The sequence below is a fragment of the Centroberyx gerrardi genome, chromosome 11, assembly GCF_048128805.1.
Source record: "Centroberyx gerrardi isolate f3 chromosome 11, fCenGer3.hap1.cur.20231027, whole genome shotgun sequence".
NCBI lineage: Eukaryota > Metazoa > Chordata > Actinopteri > Beryciformes > Berycidae > Centroberyx > Centroberyx gerrardi.
In genome coordinates, this window is record NC_136007.1 from 1411658 (window position 1) to 1432256 (window position 20599).

Sequence of the window (20599 nt, forward strand, 5' to 3'; positions counted from 1 at the left end):
TACAGAACGTCTGTATGTGTGTATGGCTCTGTGTTTTTACATTCAGTAGTAAGTGACACAACCATCAGTCAGTCAGGGTTGAATATTAACCAACCAACAGGGGGGGGGCATTAGTTGTTGAGTCCGGGCCACTAGTGTCCAGCCTGGGGAACGTTGACCATATCTCTCTCTTTACTCTTAATTTTTTCATCTCATTTTTCCTCATCATCTGCCTCCCCATCAAACGCAGGCCGGGTGAGTTGTGACCGTTTTTGTTTTCACTAAAACCTTCTTTGATCGCATTCTGTGTGTTTTGTTCTCAGGAGAAGAAAAACTGCAATTCTGGCGAGAGAATTTGTAATTCTCCCAGACGGAAAGTTTCTCGTTGCGTTTTGAATCCTGCTGAGAGGGAAGATGGTGTGGCTGCAGGTTCAGACCGCAGCAGAGAGAAGAGCCTCTTCTCTCAGACAGATATAGATTCAGTTCATATAGTTTAGTGTTTTGTGTTTGTGTGTTTTTGGAAATCTAGCTCAGCCAAAAAAAGCATCTGAACTTTAGCAGTGAAACAGTAACCTTTGTTCTGCTGGCAAACACACCGGCCGAGTCTGAAACCTCAGGTGACACTAAACATACTGGATAGATAGATAGATAGATAGATAGATAGATCGATAGATTGATCGATCGATCCCCATTGTGAGTATAATTTATTCACTGTATCCCTGCTTTAATGGAAAAGATGACAATTGTCCTGACAGTTTCCCCCTAAAACACAAAAGTCAGAGTGGAAACAAACTGCTTGATGTTTTTCTTGTTTTCTGTGGTATTGTAGTTGTGTCACATTTTTAGATATTAAAGGAAAATTCCCCCCTAAACCACTTTAACTCTGATGAAAAACAGATATCAGGGCGCCCCGGTGGCTCACTGAGTAGAGAGAGCGTACCGTAAGGCTCGGTCCTTCCCACAGCGACCCGGGTTTGAATCCATCCTGGTCATTTGCTGCATGTCCTCCTCTCTCTCTCTCTCTCCCATACCTTCCTGTCTCTCTCTCACTAACTGTCAAATAAATCTTAAAAAAAAAACAGATATTAGTGATGTACTTTCCATTCCTGGATCCATTTAGTAGTTTGTTGTGTTTTTCTTCTTGGTGGACAACTGGCCAATTGTAGACGAGGTGACGTCACCTCCAGATATTTCCAGCAGCTACGATGGAGTTTGATATGAGAAAGTGTTTCAGTGTAAACGTCAGGTTCGGGTGTCAGTCCTTCAGAAACACAGTGCAGGATTCAGACCTCTCATACAGAGCAGGAGCTACAGTAAAAACTAAAGATACCACTCTACTTCTGAAGAAAAGCCTGTGGAGAGAATCAGGTGAAGCTGTTGAGCCGCAATGAGAAAACGATGAAAATACCATGATGGTTACAACAAACACAAACTATTTTGGTTGCAGTAATTATTAGCAACACTTCCCTCTAACTCTCTTTTCTCCTCCCTCTCTCTCTCTCTCTCTCTCTCTCTAACTCCACAGTGATCCAGCCTCTATCAGTTCATAAATCTTCTCCTCTGTCTGTTCTAAACAGCCGGAGTCTGGTCGCTCTTTCCTGCAGCACAGGAAGTGATGCGTTTTACGTTTTTTCCGGTTTGTTTGGAATCAACAGAAGAAGAACTGGGTAGTTAGCATGAGCAGTGATAGCCACCATGGCTGAACAGACAGAGAGAAGAGAAACTCAAACTGCAGCAACAGAAAATCCAAGCTCCGCCCACACTGTTTGATTGACAGGTGATCTGTGGGAAGAGCAGTGCAGAAACACCACAGTGAGGCTGAGGGACAAAGATGGAGACTAAATTAAAAAAAATGAGGAACTGGATGATTACCTCTTTAAATTTATAGTATATCATGATTAGAATATTTCAACAAGAGCTATGTTTTAAACCTGAAGAGGAGCATGAAGAGACTCCTGGGCTCACCATGCAGCCTGGGTGACTGTCTGTGTCTGTGTGTTTCAGGCTGGTTGTTGGACATGAAGCTGTGTCTGCCTCTTCTCCTGTTGCTTGGTGTCTGCCGCCTGGGAATGACTGTAAGACCGACCCAACATGACATCACTAAAATGATTATTCTGCTCCGTCTTTCACGTGCTTTTTAATTGTATTTTGTACTTTTGTAGATTGGTGTATGTTGTTTGGTCTGCAGGTTTTATGTTTGTGTTGATGCTGCCAGGTTAAAGAAGGCCAACCACACCACTATCTATCTATCTATCTATCTATCTATCTATCTATCTATCTATCTATCTATCTATCTATCTATCTATCGATCGATCTATCACTGCATCCATGCATATCATTATTTTATTTATTTAACACAGAAAAGACAGAAAACAGAAAAGCCGAACACGGCCAATTAATGTCTGTTTTACATCTTAAAGGTCCACATCATGTAAACAGGACTCCCTCTCCTCTGTGATGATAAAGGAGTTGGATGTGTATCTAAACATGGTGAAAGTATCAAAACTAAATCCACACAATCCATATTAGAAAAGCGAGCCTCTAAACGAGCCGTTTGGACTTCCGTAACTTTGTGGCGTCACAAAGGTTCGCTCATTATCATTTCTGTAAGAAATAATAGACTAACAAAGTGTTTTTTTCAAAGCGGTCGAGCGGTCGTCATCGTTTATTACCGGAGAGTTTTCCCTACCTGTAGCCGCCGGGCCGCGGCGTCTCACGTTTCGCTCTCGAAACGGTTAGCCGATCGGAACGGAGGGTCGTGAATATTAATGAGCCTTAAAGACACGGCGACAGAAACGGCCTGTTCTTGGTAAGGCTCAGAGAGATGCTGGAAAATGAACGTGGAGAAATGGATTGAGAGTGTTTTTGGTTCATGACACCACACACACAGCTTTGAATGGAAAATAAAACACTGGGAAGTGGAGAATATGGGAACTTTAAAACATGAAATGCATGACATTTCCTGACCCATTTTCTATACAAACCAGTGCACACAAGGAAATATTATAATTGTATTTATTCCCTTCAAATAACAGCTTTTGGGTCTTCTCTTAGATCCCTAAAATCCACTGGCCTTTCTGCAATTTATTTTTTCCTTCATACCAGGAATCATTTTGCAAGAGCAGGCATCACATTTCCCCAACGATGAAGATCTCCTGTTTGCAAAACCTCTTCAGGTGTGAATCTAGAAGCTAACATCCTCTCCTCCAGCAGGAGAGGATGTTAGCTTCTAGATTCACACAAGGAATCTAATAGTTATAATTTTATTTGTATCCTTCAAAGGATGATTTCTGGTCTTTTCTTACGTCCCTAAAATCCACTGGCCTTTTTAGTGTTAATCAAGGACCTTGAGGTAGAAATCAACAATATTTTTACCTTTATGCAATGTTAAATGATGAATATGTCATGTTCAGAAAGCTAACATCTCGTCCTCCTGTCCTGCAGCAGGAGCCCAGTCTGGCTCCAGTCGCTCCTGATGGCTCCAGTCCCGGGGCGGAGGGGGCGGAGGGGGAGGAGGAGGAGGAGGAGGAGGTGGAGGACTGCAGAGGAGGCCGGGTGTTCGGCCCCGACGCCCGGCGGGCGGCAGGGGGCGCCGTGGAGCGGTTGGGCGTACAGATCCTGCAGAAGCTTCCTATTGGTCCGCAGCAGCCGAACGTCGTCCTATCACCTCTCAGCCTGGCCCTCGCTCTGGCTCAGCTCACCTTAGGTCCGTCTGTCCAGGTGTTTTCTCTTCATGATAATCATATATTCAGGTAGATAATGTATATCAGAGACAGGAAACCAGATCCTCTCTGGCTGAAGGTTCGTCAGTGAAATCAATCAGCAGAGTGTGGATGAAAAGCTGCAGACTCAGCGCTGCATGGCTCATGGTGCATATTCCAGATCTGTATAATAATAAAGCAGTAAAACATCTACATCCCAACACACTTATGCATATATGTATGGGCAGTCTGTAGTTCTAGTTCTACAAACATTTCTGGAGGCAGAGCTGCTCTGGAGGCAGAAATAATCTGATTGGTTGAGTTAAACCTCAGTGGGCGGAGCCAAACAATCAGTTTTTCAGAGCGCAGGTTAGCTAACTGGCAAACTTGAAAGGCAAAGAAGGAACTCTGGTCAAAATATAAATAAAATAAAAATAGCAATGCCTTGTTTATTTCATTCCTTGATGATCATGTCATCATGATGTTGAAGGTCAGCAGCTAGCTAACTAGCTTACCTAGCTAGCTATAGGCTAGTATGGCTAGATGGAACTTGAAGGTCAGCTAGCTAACTAGCTAACTAGATAACTTAGTATAGTAGATTGTATTTTTTCAGTTAGCAGCAGAGCGCTAGGCTTCATAATATTAGCTTCCTCCTCTCTTACCTCTTGTCTTTTTCACTGAGCTTCAGTCTAATGTTACTTAGCCAGAAAAACTGTGGTTCTTTGGCTCCGCCCACTGAGGTTTAACTCAACCAATCAGATTATTTCTGTCTCCGAAAAATGTTAACTAAAACTCCAATCTGTATGGAGTGAATATGGTGCAAATACTATTTATACTTTTTCTAATATTCACAAATGTGAATAAAGTCACGGATCTGCATTTATGCATTAGTCAGTTTCATCCTGTGGATACAAACTGATGCAGAGACACAAATCCTTTTTGCACTATATTATTATCGTGCACTAGTATTCTATTATACACGTGCACAAACCAATCAACACGTGAATTTTGTTTGCTGTGCGCAAATCTTCAGTCACAAGTGTATGAACTTTTTTTTTTCACCTCACAAAAGTTTATTCACGTGTGAATCTTAGAAAACATGTAAATAGTGTTTACTCTACATTCACCCTGTGTGACGGAGGCTGATCGTACTGAAGCTGTTCGTCTTCAGGAAACTCTTTGTTGTGTTTGATTTTCCCGCCAGGCGCTCGCAACGAGACGGAGAAGCTGCTGCTGAACAGCCTTCACGCCCACAGCGTACCGTGTTACCATCACGTCCTGGGGAGCCTGGTGCCGCACAGCAACACGTCCCTGGAGGTGGCAACACGCATGTACCTGAGGCCAGGTGTGTGTGTATGTGTGTGTTTTCACTTGATGCAGCGATGAAGTCTTGAGCTGTAGGTAGAACATCAGAAGTTTGGGGTGCGATTGTAGGAAATACAACTTTTCTACAATCTTTCTCTCACCCCTTATACTTTCCCCTGTCTCTCTCTCTTTCTCTTGTTCTCTCTCTCTCTCTCTCTCTCTCTCTCTCTCTCTCTCTCTCTCTCTCAGGGTTTGAGGTTAAGTTGTCCTTCGTTGAAGACTCTCTGGCCAGGTACAGCTCATTCTGTGCTTGTTCCTCCTGTTTGATATCTGGTGTTTTGAAACTGCTTTCTCATACAGATTTGCATGCTATCTTGACTATCTTCAGTCGTCTATTCAGCATTTCTAGCATCATGTGCTTGACTTATCTGACGAGGTAAGCATCAGTCGTGGCAACCTCTCATATTAATATTAAAGGTTAAATGTGTAATATTTCTGCTTTCTTGAAGCATAATCTGATAATCTGATAATCTGAAAAGCACACATCGGAAAATATTTTGAGACTATTACTAATCGGTAGGGTGTTCTGGTAAATTCGGCATGTATATAATCCTCCAAACAGCTCGAATTTTAACAGACCGGAACATTTATGCTTCACACACAAAACAGCGACTCCTGACCTTCAATATGTTCCAACAGAGTCGTGGTGATGTCAGGGTCCTGATCACAGCAAGGGTCCATCCAATAAAAAAAAAAAAAAGTAAAACATGACAGAAGGTTGATTGTTGTTGGTTGTGAAACAGTCCAACCTGATGGTCTCGCTCTATGGAGGGCAGAGTGTTGTTGTCATGACAACGCTGAACGATAGAGGCCAGAGACCCTTTAATAAAAAAAGTAATAATACATGTATAGCTAAATTTCTCCTTTTGTTCAGTTCTCTAAATAACTGAAGCGCCGTGCGTACTGTGGAAGTGCAGAGTTGTGACAGGTTGTGTTTCCTCAGGTACCGCTCAGAGCCCGCCCCCCTGCTCTCTGTGGAGGAGGTCAACCAGTGGGTGGAGAACGCCACCGACGGCCACATCGCCAACTTCCTGGAAAGTATTTCGCATGACGTGGTGCTCATGCTCATCAACGCCATGTACTTTAAAGGTAAAGCCTTCCACCGATTTAGTTAGTCGTAACAATTATATATATATACAACCCTAACCCTAACCCTAACCCAAGTGAATAAAAATGAATTTATTGAACAATATTAGAGAGACAAACATCTTAACAGCCTAACCACAACCTAACCACACCCTAACTCAAACCTTAACCAAGTTGTTTAGTTTCCTAAAGTTAGCTGTTAGCCAACGTTTAGCTGAAAATGTCGTGTCCAATTTGTGTTTTTGTCACAGAATCCAGTTCATGGTGGAGGAACGTAATACTAAAATAGCACATAATTTGTGTCCACAGCATGTAAATCTGCTTTTCAGACTTAATGCTCAATTCGAAACTTCGTATGAGATCATGATGCATGCGGCTCAACCCCGACACAAACCCTGACTACACAGAGGAACGAGACAGGTCTAATGGCCTAAACTAATGATTTCTTCTTGTTCCCTCTGCGTCAGGTGAATGGCAGACCCGGTTTGACCCCCATGCCACCTCTAAAGGAGTGTTCTACCTGGACCAGCAGAACTCGGTGTCGGTGGACATGATGAAGTCTGCTCAGTACCCGCTCCGCCTGCTGGACGCCCCCGAGCTGGAGGCGCAGGTAACGCCAGCTTGTGGGATTTCAACCAATGAAAACAGTGTGGAAGTGGGGCAAGGTCGTGAAAGTTCACACAAATAGAGACATGGCGACTGATTTTTCAGACATCTGTCGCTTCGTGAGATGATGCACTTTGTCAGATGGCCTGTAGAGGGCGTCTTTGACTGTGAGATGCAGTGTTTCCCATACAGAGGCACAAAATCAAAAGTTGGTCAGTGTATAGAATTTAAGTCGATCTCTAATGCGCCAGATGCACACATCACGTCATGTTTGCCATGTGGAGAAGCACAGACAGCAGACCAGCAGCACTGAACCCAATCCAACAGAGTCTGCCAGTGTGAAAACAAAAGTGAAACTTAACATTCCACAATTTGCTCCAAACTCGCCTGTGTTAGTAACGGGATTTGTAAACAGTAACTCGTCTTCTGCTGCCCTACAAACTTTAATGGTATGTAACGTTATCACCTTGTGGTATTTAAGTAACGTTATGGAATTAGGTCATTTAACCGTGTCGCAGGGCTTCAGTGCAGAGAATTGAACAGACACACCGTGGGTCTGTACAGGATCTGTGCTTGTTTACTAGACAGAGACGTTGCTATTTATTGACACACTTCACTGCCATTTTTGTTTTTGTTTTCTCCCTTTTCCCTCTTTTACCTTTTACCAGTTATGAAGTCTTACAGTGTTGGCTTAATAAGTAGGAAAGAAAGAAAGAAACAAAGACAGAAAAAGAAACAAAGAAAGACCCAAACAAACAAACAACAAATTTGTTTTCTGTCTGTCCAGGTTGCCAGTTTTCCCTTCAAGGGCAACACCAGCTTCCTGGTGGTCATGCCGCTGCCCGGCAGAGGAAACGTGTCGTCGGTTCTTCCCAAGCTCAACATCTCAGACCTTTACAGCCGGCTGCCGCAGGAGAGGACAATGCAGGTCAACCTGCCCAAGGTGAAGCTGCAGTATCGCCAGGAGCTGCAGGAGGCGCTCAGCAGCCTGGGTGAGAAAATCAGCTTCACCGAGCGTTGCTCAAATCCACTGATAGAAAGAGCTTGGGGACAGCGTGCTATCATGTTACTCTGAAAACCTCCACAGGGCGTCAACTCACTAAACACTAAGTTATGGCAAAATCCCTGCATCTAATTTGCCTGGTGTCCAACTCCCATGAATCTCAGTCTTTAGCACTTTTTGAATTTGCATGGTGATTCTTAGTTGGTCTGGTCAAGCCTATCCACCGTCAGTTAATTCAGACAGATACTGCCCGATAAACCTGATTGGATGGTTGATGTAGGCAGGAAAAACCTCCTTATGATGAGCGTTACAACGACCAACATGGCAGCCGGCAAAGGAACTGCATGATAGCAAGCTAGACACTTGTCGTAGGAATTACATAAACTGTCAACTTGATCTTTTCTCACTATTAAAATGATAAAAACTACAAGGTCAATTCAGTCATTTCGACCCACTTAGGCTAAAGTATGGCAAGTGCACAATCTTTGCTCTGCATTAAAGCTGCTCTAGGAGATAACTCATTTTTGACACGCTGCTCTGCTGCAGCATCTCTTTGTGATTTAGACGGGTGAAACGGCTGCAATTTTACATAAAAATCTTGCCCAGTGCAGCTTTAAAATGCAAGTCCAAATGTAAACTCAGATATGGCGACTGCCACACCTTGCCATACCCAGCTGATGCTGCTACAAACCTTTTTCTCTCCCCCTTCACTCGGTCTGTAATGTCTGTCTCCACCCGGTCTACCCCCCCCCACCTCTCTCTCTCTCTCTCTCTCTCTCTCTCTCTCTCTCTCTCTCACTCTCTCTCTCTCTCTCTCAGGTCTGGGCTCTCTGTTTTCGGGGCCGGACCTGTCGGGGATCTCTGACCGGCCTCTGAAGGTGTCAGGCGTTCGTCACGCCAGCAGCGTGGAGCTGAGCGAGGAAGGCGCCGAGGCGTCCGCCACCACCGTCGTTACCACCATGCGCTCCGTCTCCCTCTTCTCCGTCAACTCCCCCTTCCTCTTCGCCCTGGTCGACGACGCCTCCCTGACCCCCCTCTTCCTGGGCGTGGTCACAAACCCCGCCCCCGACGACGACCCCATGCCTAACGACGATCCCCGCGTCAACGGCACCCAGGGCGACCAACCCGTTAAGGACAATGACGGGAAAGTAGAGGTAAATAAGGAACAGAGCGACGACGCGTTTAGCGGCACGGAGCCGATGGGGGAAAACAGAACGCAGGCGTGTGGCGCCGCCGCTGGTGAGAAGCAGCAACAGCAGTCTGTAAATGAACTGGGAGGGAGCAGCGGGACGGAGAAGCAGCAGGGAAACGAAACCTGTCCCAAACCTCCCAACTCAGTACCGGCCTGAAGATTAACAGTCTGACCTGATTCAGCTTCATAATAGATTCTGATGTGCAGCAGGAAGCACCTTGAAGTGTTTTCATTAGGGATGGGACGATATTTTATCTGACGATACGATTTGTTACGCGATATGGGGTTCAGGATTCAATACAACCAGGATACTGGTTGTATACAGGATTCTGTTTATTTCTGAGACACAAATCTTTCCAGCGATGCCATTGGCTGCTAGAATGTAAACAACAATTTAAAAATGTCGTTACAAAGTGACAATAATATAATTTGGATGGAGAGCTTGTGAAACTGTGATGGTCAAGAGTCTCATTAGTGATTACTACAGCAGAATAACATGGAGCTGATATCACCATTCATGTTCCTGACAGCAGAATAACATGGAGCTGATATCACCATTCATGTTCCTGACAGCAGAATAACATGGAGCTGATATCACCATTCATGTTCCTGACAGCAGAATAACATGGAGCTGATATCACCATTCATGTTCCTGACAGCAGAATAACATGGAGCTGATATCACCATTCATGTTCCTGACAGCAGAATAACATGGAGCTGATATCACCATTCATGTTCCTGACCTCCATACCGATTGTCACATTTTGTATTGTGATATATTGAATTTAGATATATCGTCCCATCCCTATTGTTCATAAGGCATTAAAGTGCATCATAGTCACATTAGAAACAAAATGAGTGCATTGTAATCATTGTAATCAGAATATGACATAATATGCAATAGTCTACAATGTGTAATAGTGAAACACTGTTTTATCACATTGATCATGTATTATAATAACTGTCAGGTTTCTGATGTGATGATCATGTTAAAATAAGGTGTTTAGTCGTCTTATAATGCGCCTGTGATGCCTCACAATGCATTTCAAGTTTTCCCGCTGATATAAAGTAAGCTCTGCTGAGTTTCTGTCTGTTCTGGACTCACTGACAGTTTTCTGTGGTTTTACAGCTCAGAGAAATGTTCCAACTATATAAAATATTCCCCAACATAAACCTATCAGACTGTTTCATACAAAAATAACCATATTCTTATAAAATTCTTTAAATTCCTACAGCTGTGCGTTATGTTCAATGTCTTGTGTTTTTTGTTTTGCTTTTTTTTTCTGAATTTTTATCGAAGATGTGAGTATTGTAATTTGATATTGGTCCGGGAAAGTAAAATGGTTAAACTTTTTATTTTTTTTATTTTGGAGTAAATAAGAATTAAGAATTAACCTTTCGTGCAGATTTTTTTCCAAAATAAAATCCCTATTTGCTTTGTACCCTTAATTCACCCTCGGCTGCTTTTACTTTTATTTTACATTTTTATCTTATGCAGAGTGACTTAACAATGAGTGAAACAATAGATTAAGCTTCATTTCCTTGTGTCTTGATAATATGAAATAAATAGAATAAGAGCTAAGGAGCGAGAAACACCCAAAGTGAGGGTTCTTCAAGGGCTCTTTGGTTAGGGTAGCGGTCCTGTATTGAACCATAACTCAAAAAACCTTCATATTTGTTAAAAATAAAAAAGTGTTAAATCAGAGTACAGAACCCAGTGTGGTTCTTAAAAAAGTTCTGCTAGTTTGGAGAACTTTGGAATCATTTCATGGATTCTTAAATGGTTATTTACAGCAACATAAAGGTCCTATGTGGAACCATTTTAGCATGGTTCTGTAGAGCAGTGGTTCTCAAAGTGGGGCCCTAGGGATCCTTGAGGGGGTTCCAGAGGTTCTTGAGGGGGTTCCGGGGGTTCTTGAGGGGTTTCAGGACGTCCCCAGCAAAATGAGGAATAGTTTAATTTCACTAGAATTTAATTCACTAGAAATTATCTAAATTAGAGAATGTATAATGACTATTATAATTTAGATTTCTCTCATACTGTCAGTTCTACAATTCTATACTAAACCAACCAACTACAACCAAAATCTTCCATATGGGATTACATCGTATCAAACGGGGTCACGGGGCTCTCTTTAGGGGGCCGTAGTTTTTACTAAAGAACCTTTCCAGCACCATAAAAGCTTCTGCGCTGGTAAAAGCCTAAATAACCATTTCCTGGTGCTCTACAGATCCCCTTTTATCCCATTTTATCAGGAGTGTAGAGGGAATCTTTTCCGTTTTTGGCTGCTTTGGTTTAATCATGATAGGTTCTGCCTGACTTGCGCGTCCCCGGGGCGCTTTTGGCAACCCGATGCGCGTCGCTGTCGAAGCGCAGCACCGCCAAAGCGCGTCAGAGGGGCGGAGGAGAGGAGAGGGGGGAGAGGAGAGGACAGGAGAGGAGACTCTGCATCTGACTGAAGATCCGAGCGACGTGGACCATCCGAGAGACAAGGTGAGTGCGGTTTGACGCTTTTGTGGGTCATTTTGCGCTTTTACGTGCACAGCTTCTGACTTTTGTTCTGTGAGAGCATCGGGACACGTTGCTCAACTTGCAGCCATACATGGAAATTGTGTTGATATTGTTGATATTGTAATTTACAGTTATAGAATGAATGTTTGAGTTGTTCAGACAGTTCCATGTTTGAGCGAAAGGGTTTTTGGCAGAAACAGAAAATAATAATGTGATGCTTCTCAGTTGGAGGCTCGATGTGAGATAGATTTGATCTGTTGGCATGTTAAGACAAATCCCCATGGCTTGTGCACTGGGCAATAAAAATAGTATTATAGCCTATATCATTTAATATTTTAGTAGTAGATCTATGAGTCTGTTCTATCTGTGGAGACCTGGAGTGGTTTTCCAGTCAGTAGATTCTTCTCTCAACAAACCAAACCTCCAATTCAACTTTTCCATCCCAGCCCTCCACACTGTGCCAAGAACACAGTGAAGCCTAAACCTTCAGTGGCTCAACAGCTTATGTAATTGTTCCAGTTTCTAGTAGGTCAGGGTTCTGCTGATCGATGTGTTGGCTCTACAGAATCAATTTTATTTTATTTTGTCCTGCTTCAAAACTGATTTCCATCCAGAGTTTCACTCTGAAGTGAAGGTGGACTTTAAAACCTGGTCTGATATCACAGAACTGACTCTGAGCCAGCTGTAATGCATACCAGTGAGACGGATCAGACTGGGACAAGTTGCTGCAGGATCCATCTGTTTTCTCTCTTGTTTCATGATGCATCTTTTTTTCCAATTAGCAAACTGCTGCATGAAGAGAGTTAGAGGGAGATTGGGCTTGTTCAGAAGTTATATATGTATATATATAATATGACTTTAACTGTATGAATTCAGAAGGTGAGACCCGGAGGACAGAAGACAGCAGCTGGACAGAATCCATTTGGGATTATTTCAAATTAGAGGAGAGGAATCTTTACTGATTCCTGTGGAGAAACCTTCTGGTGCCATGTGTGCATGTTTTACTCCTTATGACTGAGCTTCTCGTTCATAGTGATCACTTCCCAAGTTTAATGTACCACAGCATTCAAAAACAATGCTTGAATTACTTATGAAGAGTTTCATTCCAAAATAAAATATCCACCATTTAAACCTAAAAGTTATCCAAGTCGTCTGAAGAGTTTCACTTACAAAACAGTTTTAAGAGTTAGAAACATCTTTGTTTTGGAAATATTGACTGGTGAATTCCAGGTACCACATTTTTCCCCCAAATGGTTTTTATAACATTATGGAATAAAACCCTTCATATAGTTTCAGAACAACAGAACTACACATCTTTCCTTTTCTCAGTTATCTGGTGAACTGGGTGTTGCATCTCTCTTTGTTCTCTCTGAGCAGAACATCTGCGGTTTAGCAAAATGTTAGTTAGTGAGTTGTGAATTATTATAATTATAATATTTAACCCCAAAAGGTTCTTTTGACTGTAAACAAAAGAAAAACAAAAACAAAAAAATTATAAGATAGAACCTTATAATTCCAGGCTCAGCAGTTGTGTATTTATGTTTTGGAGACAGAGGGAAGATGGGAGGTTTGTCTGCCAGACGTTTCCCTCTGGACCTGAACTGTCCCGTAGTTTCCCTCTGGACCTGAACTGTCCCGTAGTTTCCCCCTGGACCTGAACTGTCCTGTAGTTTCCCTCTGGACCTGAACTGTCCTGTAGTTTCCCCCTGGACCTGAACTGTCCTGTAGTTTCCCCTCTGGACCTGAACTGTCCTGTAGTTTCCCTCTGGACCTGAACTGTCCTGTAGTTTCCCTCTGGACCTGAACTGTCCCGTAGTTTCCCTCTGGACCTGAACTGTCCTGTAGTTTCCCCCTGGACCTGAACTGTCCTGTAGTTTCCCCCTGGACCTGAACTGTCCTGTAGTTTCCCTCTGGACCTGAACTGTCCTGTAGTTTCCCTCTGGACCTGAACTGTCCTGTAGTTTCCCTCTGGACCTGAACTGTCCCGTAGTTTCCTTCTGGACCTGAACTGTCCTGTAGTTTCCCTCTGGACCTGAACTGTCCTGTAGTTTCCCTCTGGACCTGAACTGTCCTGTAGTTTCCCCCTGGACCTGAACTGTCCTGTAGTTTCCCCCTGGACCTGAACTGTCCTGTAGTTTCAGACAGGCGGTCCTGGTTCACCAAAACACCTCTCGGTCCAGTTTGGCAGACAGCAGGTCAGCCATTTAGAAAAGAAAAATTACACTTTAATTTGAGTTTTAGATGTTGCATTGCAAAATAAGAGATTTTTTTGCAAATTTCCAAATTTCCTTTCTTCTTGTAGGGTATTTTCTCTTGATTGTGTGTCTTGTCTTTTTGTCTTAAAGCACCCTGCCAACTCTGCTTTCAGATAAATAAAATGTATCATGAGTCAAACAACATGAACTCAAACCTGCGAGGCCACCAGAGCAGACAGACGGTTGAAAGACAATTTTATGAACCGCCATCTTGCCGTAACCGTCTCAAACATCAGTTACAGTTTCTTTTTCATGACTTCAGATGATTTTGAAACACTTTTGGAAGCCGATAGAAAAACAAAACAAAACAAAATCCATAATGACAGAGAATGTCCAGACTTGTCTCAGTGCAGAAGGGAAGAAGCGACGGCATCTGGTGAAATCCGAGCGTCTGGGTTTCCCATCAGGCATGAAGAGGGAGGGGGGTGGGGGGGGTGATGTGAGGTTCAAATGAAACGCAATGAAAACCAGATGTCTGTGAAGGAACAAAAGAAAGTGTGTGTGTGTGTGTGTAGGAGAGAGAGAGAGAGAGAGAGAGAGTGGGGTGGGAAAGACTGAACAAGTATGCAACGTGTTTGTGTACATATCTGCTTTAAAAGAAGGTCGAGTGAGGTAGAGAGAGAGAGAGAAAGAGAGAGAGAGAAATGGAAGATTGACATTTACATCTAATTTAATCTAAAGCACTATCTATATTTCATTTATTTTGCACGTTTTGCACCAAAATTACCATCGACCATTTGAAGAAAGTGACACACACTTCTGAAATTATGGTCGGTTTAAATCATTTGATGACAAAATCACATCACTTTTACAGAATGCTTCCATTTTTCTAAACAACTTTTTCTTTGTTTTCTGTCTCTTTTGACAACGTAGAATAAATCTTAGCCAATGATGCACTTTGAACTGAACTGAACTGGATCAGCTGCATGATTGTACAAAACTTGGAGCCTGAAACCAAAATTCACTTTCAATTCAATCCAAACTTTACATCTGCTATTGGCTGATCTTTGGTGCCAGGTGATGTCACCACCTGTTGTACTCAGAGATCAGCGGATGTCAGGCTTTACACAGATTTGGGTTTGGGGTTTAGTTCCTCTTTAAACTGCCAGATTTCTAACTAGTTTCTTTTGTTTCTAATGTCTTTCAGTTGATGTAGGAGGTGTGAGCTGCAGTTACATGTTCCTCTGTCCCAACATTGTTGGGAAAAGTCTGAAAAGTCTGTAAATATTCATAACCACATGTTTCTCTTCCAGGATGAAGCAAACAACTTTCCTGCTGTTTTTTGGAGCCATCTTGTGCTTTTGTCAGGCTCAGTTGGTGAGACCAAATATTTCAAATGTCTTAGACTAATGATTTAAAAAAAAAAAATTAGTTTAAATGAGTTTTAAGTTATTTGAAGTAGTCTCCCTGGTTTTCCGTGGAATTTTTTCGCGGAAAAAGGGGTCGCATCATCACCTGGGCTGACGCAGAAAAATAGTTAAGTCAAGGAATTCTGCAGAAAATCACCAAAAATGTTCAGCAAATCAGTACTGGTGTATTAACACACCGCGTGTTTGTGTCTATTTATCATTCCAGTCGGACACAGAAGAGACGGGAGCGGAGGAGGAACATGTGGAGCTCTTCACCACGCCCACAACAAAGATGGCCGCCGCCACTTCCGACTTCGGCTACAACCTGTTCCGCGCTCTGGCGGGGCGCGACGCCTCCGCTAACGTCTTCCTGGCCCCCATCAGTGTCTCTGCAGTGCTGACGCAGGTGTCCATGGGTCAGTTACTGTTACTCTTCAGGTTCATAATGAAGATTCAAATGAATTCAAATCCCTTTAAAGGCCAAATACAACAAATATGCAGGTTTTTGTCTGGGTGATTTTGGCCCTTTGCAGAAGCAATCCGTGTTGGAAGACTGACAAGTTTGGACCAACAACCAACATGAGCACATATTATATAAGCGCTATTTATAATAACATTTCTATTTGCCTTTTACAATCTTTAAAATAAGAAAGTGTTATCTGATTAGTGCTAAGAAAAAATAGAAATTGTAGTCCAAGTTTGGGGAAGTAACATTACAGTCAAGCTAATGCTTTAGCCTCATGCTGCGTCAGAAGCGGTTTAAGTGTTGTGTATGCTAGCAATCATTCACATACATTTCTTTCTCTAGTCATATTTCATGTTGACTCTTATTTGTAAAGCTATAGCGAGTTAAAAAGAGCAGACTTGACGACTTTGAGATTGATTGAGACTAGAAAATGTAACATAACGGGTCCTCACTGTGATCAAATGTGACACGTAATGTAATCTAGACTAATCCATTCCAATCTAATCTAACATAGACACTGTTAATCTCTTGGGGGGAAACTGGATTGTCTTCAGCAGCATAATAAGATACATCAGAGTGATGATAAAAATATTAAACAATAACACGCCTCCCCCCCACCAGGCGGTTCTGAGCGCGCTCAGAGGCAGCTGTTCCGGGCCCTGAGGTACCACACCCTGCAGGACCCTCAGCTCCACAACACCCTGAGGGACCTGCTGGCCTCCGTCAGGACGCCCGGGAAGGGCCTGAGCACCGCCGCCCGCATCTACCTGGCCCGCCGTGAGTTCACTGCTCTCTGTGTGTGTGTGTGTGTGTGTGTGTGTGTGTGTGTTGTAGACACCTGGCCCCAGTTGTCTAACTGTGTGTGGTTGGCCGATGGGATACATTCATCAGGGATCAGCGAGAGTTTAGTTCTCCAAACATTTCTCAGAGGTGGAGCTGCTCTGGAGGCAGAAGTAATCTCATTGGTTGGGTTAAATCTCAGTGGGCGGAGCCAAAGAACCACACTTCTTTGGAGCGCAAGTTGATATTTACTGTATATATTTTTTCTTGACTGTGAGGACTTATACTATCATTTAAAATGTATTAATGCCCTTCACTTGCACTGAAAAGCTTTGCATCATGCACATTTAGTTTCTTTGTTTAAGGTGGGAAGTCTTTATTATCCCCTTTTTTTAATCTCACCTGCAAAATCTGTGTTTTTTTCCCTCTTCTTTATGCTTGTTCATTAACCTCTCAGCTAGCTAACTGAACCTCCTGTGTGTGACCGTCCTCAGGTCTTCGTCTGAAGCAGGACTTCTTCTCCGTGGTGGAGCAGCAGTACGGGGTTCTGCCCAAAGCTCTGACGGGCGGGGCCAGAGACCTGAAGGAGATCAACAACTGGGTCAAACAGGAGACGGGCGGTAAGGTGGAGCGCTTCCTGTCCAAGCTCCCCCGGAACTCTGCGGTGAACACGGTGGCCGCCGCCTACTTTAAAGGTGAGCCGGAGAGGCGTCCGTGATGCGTTCAAATCACGTAGGAATGAGCGCCGGAACGACCGGAAGGTTCAAACCGACGACTTGGGAGCTTTCACGTGTTTGAAGTTTTCTCTAGAGCTTGGTCACTCATGATAATTATTCTTAGTGACAGATTTATGAGTTCATGTTTTACAGCAAACCAAACATTGCAATGTCAACCACACAAAAAACACACAGCTGGATAAACAGCGACATCGTGTCTGTTCAGGGAAGTGGGTGACTCGGTTCGGTCAGAGCGGAGCGATGGAGGACTTCCAGTTGGATGGCAAAGCGCCCGTTCGCATTCCCATGATGCAACAGGACAACTACCCGCTGAAGATGGGGATCGACTCAGATCTGGGATGCACGGTGAGCGATTTGTACCTCGGCATTAAAAAAAAACCCTCCTCTCCCTTAGCAGGCACTTAGAAAACACACTTCCTGTTTACACTGAGAAGACACTGCAGATTTACAGGAACATCTGGACTAGAGGATTATGGGTAAATGTGTGAAATCTGTCCTCCCTGCCGCAGATCGCTCAGATCCAGATGCAGGATGATGTCAGCATGTTCGTCTTCCTGCCTGATGATGTCACGTCCAACATGACGCTGCTGGAGGAGAGTCTGACGGCGGAGTTCGTGCAGGACCTCTCCATGACCCTTCACCCCGCCCAGGTGGCCCTCGCTTTGCCCGTCCTGAAGCTCAGCGCCGCCGCCGAGCTGCTGCCGCTGCTGGGAGACCTGGGTCAGTCTGCACGCACTCTTCTTCTTCTTCTTCTTCTTCTCTCTCCTCTCCTCCATCCCTCTTCTCTTCTTCTCTTTTCCTCTCTTCGCTTCTTCTCTCTTCTTCTCTTCTCTTCTCTCCTCTCCTCCATCCCCCTTCTCTTCTTCTCTTTTCCTCTCTTCACTCCTCTTCTCTTTTCGTCTCTTCTCTTCTCCTCTCTTCTTCTCTTCTCCTTTTCTCTCTTCTACCCTCTTCTGTTCTCTTCTCCTCTTCCCTTTTCCTCTCTTCTCTTCTCTCCTCTTCTTCCCTCTTCTCTCCTCTCCTCTTCTTCTCTTCTCTTCTTCTCTCTTCTCCCCTCTTCTGATCTCTCCTCTTCTGCTCTTCTCCTTGTTTCTTCTCTTCTTCTCTCCTCTTCGGTTGTCTTTTCTTTTCTCCTCTTCTTCTCTTCTCTGCTCTTCTCTTCTCCTCTCTCCTCTCCTCCATCCCTCTTCTCTTCTTCTCTTTTCCTCTCTTCACTCCTCTTCTCTTTTCGTCTCTTCTCTTCTCCTCTCTTCTTCTCTTCTCCTTTTTTCTCTTCTACCCTCTTCTGTTCTCTTCTCTTCTCCTCTTCCCTTTTCCTCTCTTCTCCTCTTCCCTCTTCTCTCCTCTCCTCTAAGCTTTTCTTATCTCTTCTCCTCTCCTCTCTTCTTCTTCTCTTTTTCTCTCTTCTCCCCTCTTCTGATCTCTCCTCTTCTGCTCTTCTCCTTGTTTCTTCTCTTCTTCTCTTCTCTTCTCTTCTCTTCTCCATCCCTCTTTCTTAATGGATGATATGGCCTGAATTGTATATAATATTTGTTTAGATAGTGGACAGTAACGGTACATGACAGTATATCAGTTTGTCTGGTGATGTCATTTGAAACTCCCGTCACGTGACAAAGTTTGCAGATGATGGTTTTCTATACTTTTCTGTTTTTCTAACCAAACCGTGTTGACTGGATGAGGGATGCCGCCTGTTTTTTTTCTCTTCTTCTTCTTTGTTCTGTTCGTCCGGTCGGACATTAGGAGGAGCTTCACTTTCACTGAAGTTTCGTGTCTCTTATAAACACCTGTACAGCAAAACACCTGTACAGTAAAACACCTGTACAGTGAAACACCTGTACAGTGAAACACCTGTACAGCAAAAACACCTGTACAGCAAAAACACCTGTACAGTGAAACACCTGTACAGCAGAAACACCTGTACAGTGAAACACCTGTACAGTAAAACACCTGTACAGTGAAACACCTGTACAGTGAAACACCTGTACAGCAGAAACACCTGTACAGCAGAAACACCTGTACAGTGAAACACCTGTACAGTAAAACACCTGTACAGTGAAACACCTGTACAGTGAAACACCTGTACAGTGAAACACCTGTACAGCAGAAACACCTGTACAGTGAAACACCTGTACAGCAAAACACCTGTACAGCAAAACACCTGTACAGCAAAACACCTGTACAGTGAAACACCTGTACAGCAAAAACACCTGTACAGTGAAACACCTGTACAGCAAAAACACCTGTACAGTGTGTTTTCAGCAATTTTGCAACTAATGATAAACGCATGGATAACGCTCAACCAAAAATGATTCGTCTGCAGCCTTTCTTCCTCTTCGTTTTCCTTCTCCTCCTCCTCTTCCTTCTCCTCCTCTTCATCTTCCTCCTCCTCCTCTTCCTCCTTCCTCACATCCTCTTCCTGTGCCTCCGCAGGTCTTACTGATTGGCTGGCGGAGCCCGACCTGGAGAAGATCACGGCTCAGCCCGCCAAGCTCAGCAGCGTCAACCACAAGGTCGTCATGGAGACGGCGCCCGAGGGAAACCAGTACGCCACCGCCGCCTCGTCGCCTAGCAACCTGTCGTACCGCGTGGACCGCCCCTTCCTGTTCCTGGTCAGGGACGAGGCGTCGGGGGCGCTGCTGCTCATCGGCCGGGTGCTGGACCCCAAGGACCTGAGGATATAGACACACACACACACACACACGCACACATGCACACACACACACACACACACACACACACACACTCTTAGCAGGTCCTAGGAGGGAATTCAGGTGTTTGCTATGCGTTTGTGGCGCCCAAATGATCAGATGGAAATGATCCAAAATATAAATGAGGATATTTGATTTAGTTCCACATCAGGCCGGCCAGTCGGACTCTCGTCATTTTAGAGGATTTTTTTAATGCTGAAACAGATTAGTGGGATCTTGTTTGTCTAACAGGCTGAAAGACAGACGAGCCTCTGTGCTCACCCAAAGAAAATACTTTTTTTAAAAAGAAATCAAATCTTGTCATTTGTGTTGAAAGAAATAAACATGACAGTGAAAGAAACGAATCTCTCCTCTATTCTGTCCAGTTTATTAAAGGAATATTGCTGCAGCTGTGAAATAACACAAACTGACAATTTGGTGTTTTTATTTTTCTTGCTTGAATTAAAAGCTTCTGTGGGTGTTTGGGCGTCAGGGTTAGAGCCTTGGACCCTTGAAATGTTTTAATAAAATCGATTTTGTATTTACAAAGATATTTCGGCATCGATGAGAAAATACTCAACTATTTCTTGCAGATGTGTTTTTGCCTGACAACAGCAATATTTGAGTGTGAATGAAGCTACAGCATCCCCGTCCTGCACCATCTACACACACACACACACACACACACACACACACACACAACAAACCACACGCAGAGAGAGAGAGATCAACTGTCGTTCTCTCCACAGCTCCACCAGGACTTGCTCTTCCCCGTTCTGTCTGTAGAGCCGTGTGACGTCACTACAGCTGCTGATGTCAGACAAAGACAGCGCTCCTATTGGCTGTCGACAGTGTAACGTTATAAATCACTTCGTTGACCT

General features: G+C 43.8%; 2 protein-coding genes across 3 annotated transcripts; both read left to right on the plus strand.

The window, feature by feature from the left end:
* The first annotated feature begins 157 nt into the window (after nt 1-157).
* serpinf2a (serpin peptidase inhibitor, clade F (alpha-2 antiplasmin, pigment epithelium derived factor), member 2a) lies at nt 158-9089 on the plus strand. Its single transcript, XM_071894702.2, has 9 exons — nt 158-234; nt 1984-2054; nt 3424-3685; nt 4885-5025; nt 5235-5277; nt 5989-6134; nt 6599-6741; nt 7525-7729; nt 8560-9089. The coding sequence occupies exons 2-9, from the start codon at nt 1998-2000 to the stop codon at nt 9087-9089; spliced, it is 1527 nt and encodes a 508-aa protein (XP_071750803.2). The 5' UTR covers nt 158-234; nt 1984-1997.
* Nucleotides 9090-11333: 2244 nt separating this feature from the next.
* On the plus strand, nt 11334-20079 carry serpinf1 (serpin peptidase inhibitor, clade F (alpha-2 antiplasmin, pigment epithelium derived factor), member 1). Of its 2 annotated transcripts, XM_071894704.2 has the most exons (8): nt 11334-11426; nt 14953-15016; nt 15275-15464; nt 16136-16291; nt 16789-16989; nt 17237-17376; nt 17541-17751; nt 19462-20079. In XM_071894704.2, exons 2-8 carry the CDS (start codon nt 14954-14956, stop codon nt 19710-19712), a joined length of 1212 nt encoding a protein of 403 aa, XP_071750805.1. In that variant the 5' UTR covers nt 11334-11426; nt 14953; the 3' UTR covers nt 19713-20079. The 2 variants fall into 2 exon arrangements, with proteins under 2 accessions (XP_071750805.1, XP_071750806.1); XM_071894705.2 differs by lacking the exons at nt 11334-11426; nt 14953-15016 and adding an exon at nt 15037-15175.
* Nucleotides 20080-20599: the final 520 nt, after the last annotated feature.